Source organism: Eurypyga helias, unplaced genomic scaffold (genome assembly GCF_000690775.1).
Source record: "Eurypyga helias isolate BGI_N326 unplaced genomic scaffold, ASM69077v1 scaffold12919, whole genome shotgun sequence".
NCBI lineage: Eukaryota > Metazoa > Chordata > Aves > Eurypygiformes > Eurypygidae > Eurypyga > Eurypyga helias.
In genome coordinates, this window is record NW_010270179.1 from 9,286 (window position 1) to 11,216 (window position 1,931).

At 57.4% G+C, this 1,931-nt stretch overlaps 1 protein-coding gene across 1 annotated transcript in view; it reads left to right on the forward strand.

The window, feature by feature from the left end:
- LOC104514619 (dentin matrix acidic phosphoprotein 1-like) overlaps window positions 1–684 on the forward strand; it is a 2,351-nt gene extending 1,667 nt beyond the window's left edge. Inside the window, 2 exon segments of the mRNA XM_010158355.1 lie at window positions 3–218; window positions 220–684. Of these exon segments, the coding sequence (XP_010156657.1) occupies window positions 3–218; window positions 220–684 (681 nt within the window).
- Window positions 685–1,931: the final 1,247 nt, after the last annotated feature.

The window sequence follows — 1,931 nt, forward strand, 5'->3', positions numbered from 1 at the left end:
AGCGAGTTGCTGCCAGCCAACCAGACAAAAACCGTCCCAGCCGCTCCGAGGAGGACAAAGATGGGGAGGACAGCCCGTCCAGGGAGAGTGAGGACAGCGAGTCCAGAGAGAGTGCCGCCAACCAGTCAGATGAAGAGCCAGGGGATTCCCCAGAGGACATCTCCCAGGAGGTGGTGAGCACGTCAAGTGAGCGCAGTGGCAGCCGGTCCCAGGAAGAGCGCCCGGGGGTCTGCTGAGGACAGGAGTGCCCCATCCATGCCTGACAGCGAGTCTGCGGAAAATGACGGTGACCAGAGTAAGTCACGGGAAGATGAGGGTGATGAGAGCCAGTCCACAGAGGACACTGTGGAGGAGTTAGACGATGAGAATGACTCTGACCCTGATGGGGACGTGCCAAGCACGTCAGTTGAGAGCCAGAGTGCATCCCCGGAGGATGACGGCAGCCAGGAGGACAACGCAGGCGAGGACAGCAGCTCCACAGAGAGCAACAACAGCGAGTCCCAGGAGGAGGATGATGGTGAGGAGAGCCACTCTCAGGAGGACACCACTCGCGAGTCCAGCAGCCGCGGGGACGACAGCTCACCACAGAGCCTAGAGAGTGGGAGCCGCAAACGACGGCCGGGCTCTTTCCGCAACAAGCCTGCTGCCGACTACGACGACAATGACTGCCAGGACGGTTACTGACGCGTGCCCCACAGCCTCGTTGGTGCTGGGTGGGATGGGGGGAGGGGGTTAATTTATTTGCTATATAGCCTGGCTGACTTCTTCCTGAGAAGATACTGTGGATAAAACGGAGATGGGTTTGCCAGGGCTCAACCTGGGCACACTGCGTGGGGCACAGGGTGATGCAAGACACAGGGAAAAATGCCAAAACGCAGCGAGAAAAGCCATTTCCTATAGCAAACCACAGAGCAGCCGAGAGCTGCGAGTGCCACCAGGGTGATGCTGCCCGCCCGTCACAAGGGCACAGCGGTGGCTCAGCACCCCAAGAGCTGCTTCTGGGCGGGCTGGACAGAAAGGCATTCACCCCTTGTATTTACCTACAGCTGCCCTGAAAGCATCTGCCCAGGCTCCGGTGGGAGTTCCCATTAGCTTCATGCCCTGCACATACGGAAAAAAGCTAGAGCGGCTGTGCACACGCAGTGTGTGGGCTCAGCAGTATGTCAAGTACCACTTCAGGATGGGATGTATGTAATATTTTGTAAGAAATGTACAGAAAACATTATATTGTATCCATTTTGCACTTGTATATCAAGGCTGAAATGTATCCCTGTTGATTTCTTTCAGTACCATTAAAACCATCAAACCACAGAGGTGTAGTTGGAGGCGTTGCTGATTTTCTCTCCTGGGGGAGTCAGGTGCTGTGATTTGGGGATGGACCCGAGCGTGCGGAGAGCAAAGGGCAGGCTGTTTGCACGAGGTGTCGCAGCATGCTGGGGTGAGGGGGAAAGCAGAGGCTGAGGGGTGTTCCCACCCCTCTATTTCCATGCACCCCAAGGGCCACCCCTGCCCCCAGGTGACCCAGCAGTGGGATGGAAAAGCTGGCCAATGACCCCAACCGGCTGGGGCTTGGCTGTGTTATGGCCATCACCTCCTGCAATGCCAGCAAGGGTTGTCCCGCTAGAGGTGCTGGGAAGGAGATATCCCAGGACACGGGGGCTCCCTGGGACCACCGGCTCTGGGTGACCATGGGGGCCCTGGTGCCAGGTCCCCTGCAGCAGAGACACACGTGAGTGAGGGAAAAGAGGTCATTGTGAGCAGGTAGATGATGGGTAAATCCTCTTTTACTCTATGTGCCTCTTTTTTTTTCCTACCAGCAAGCAAGCAAACAACACATCATTTGTTTAAGGACACGGGGGCTCCCTGGGACCACCGGCTCTGGGTGACCATGGGGGCCCTGGTGCCAGGTCCCCTGCAGCAGAGACACACGT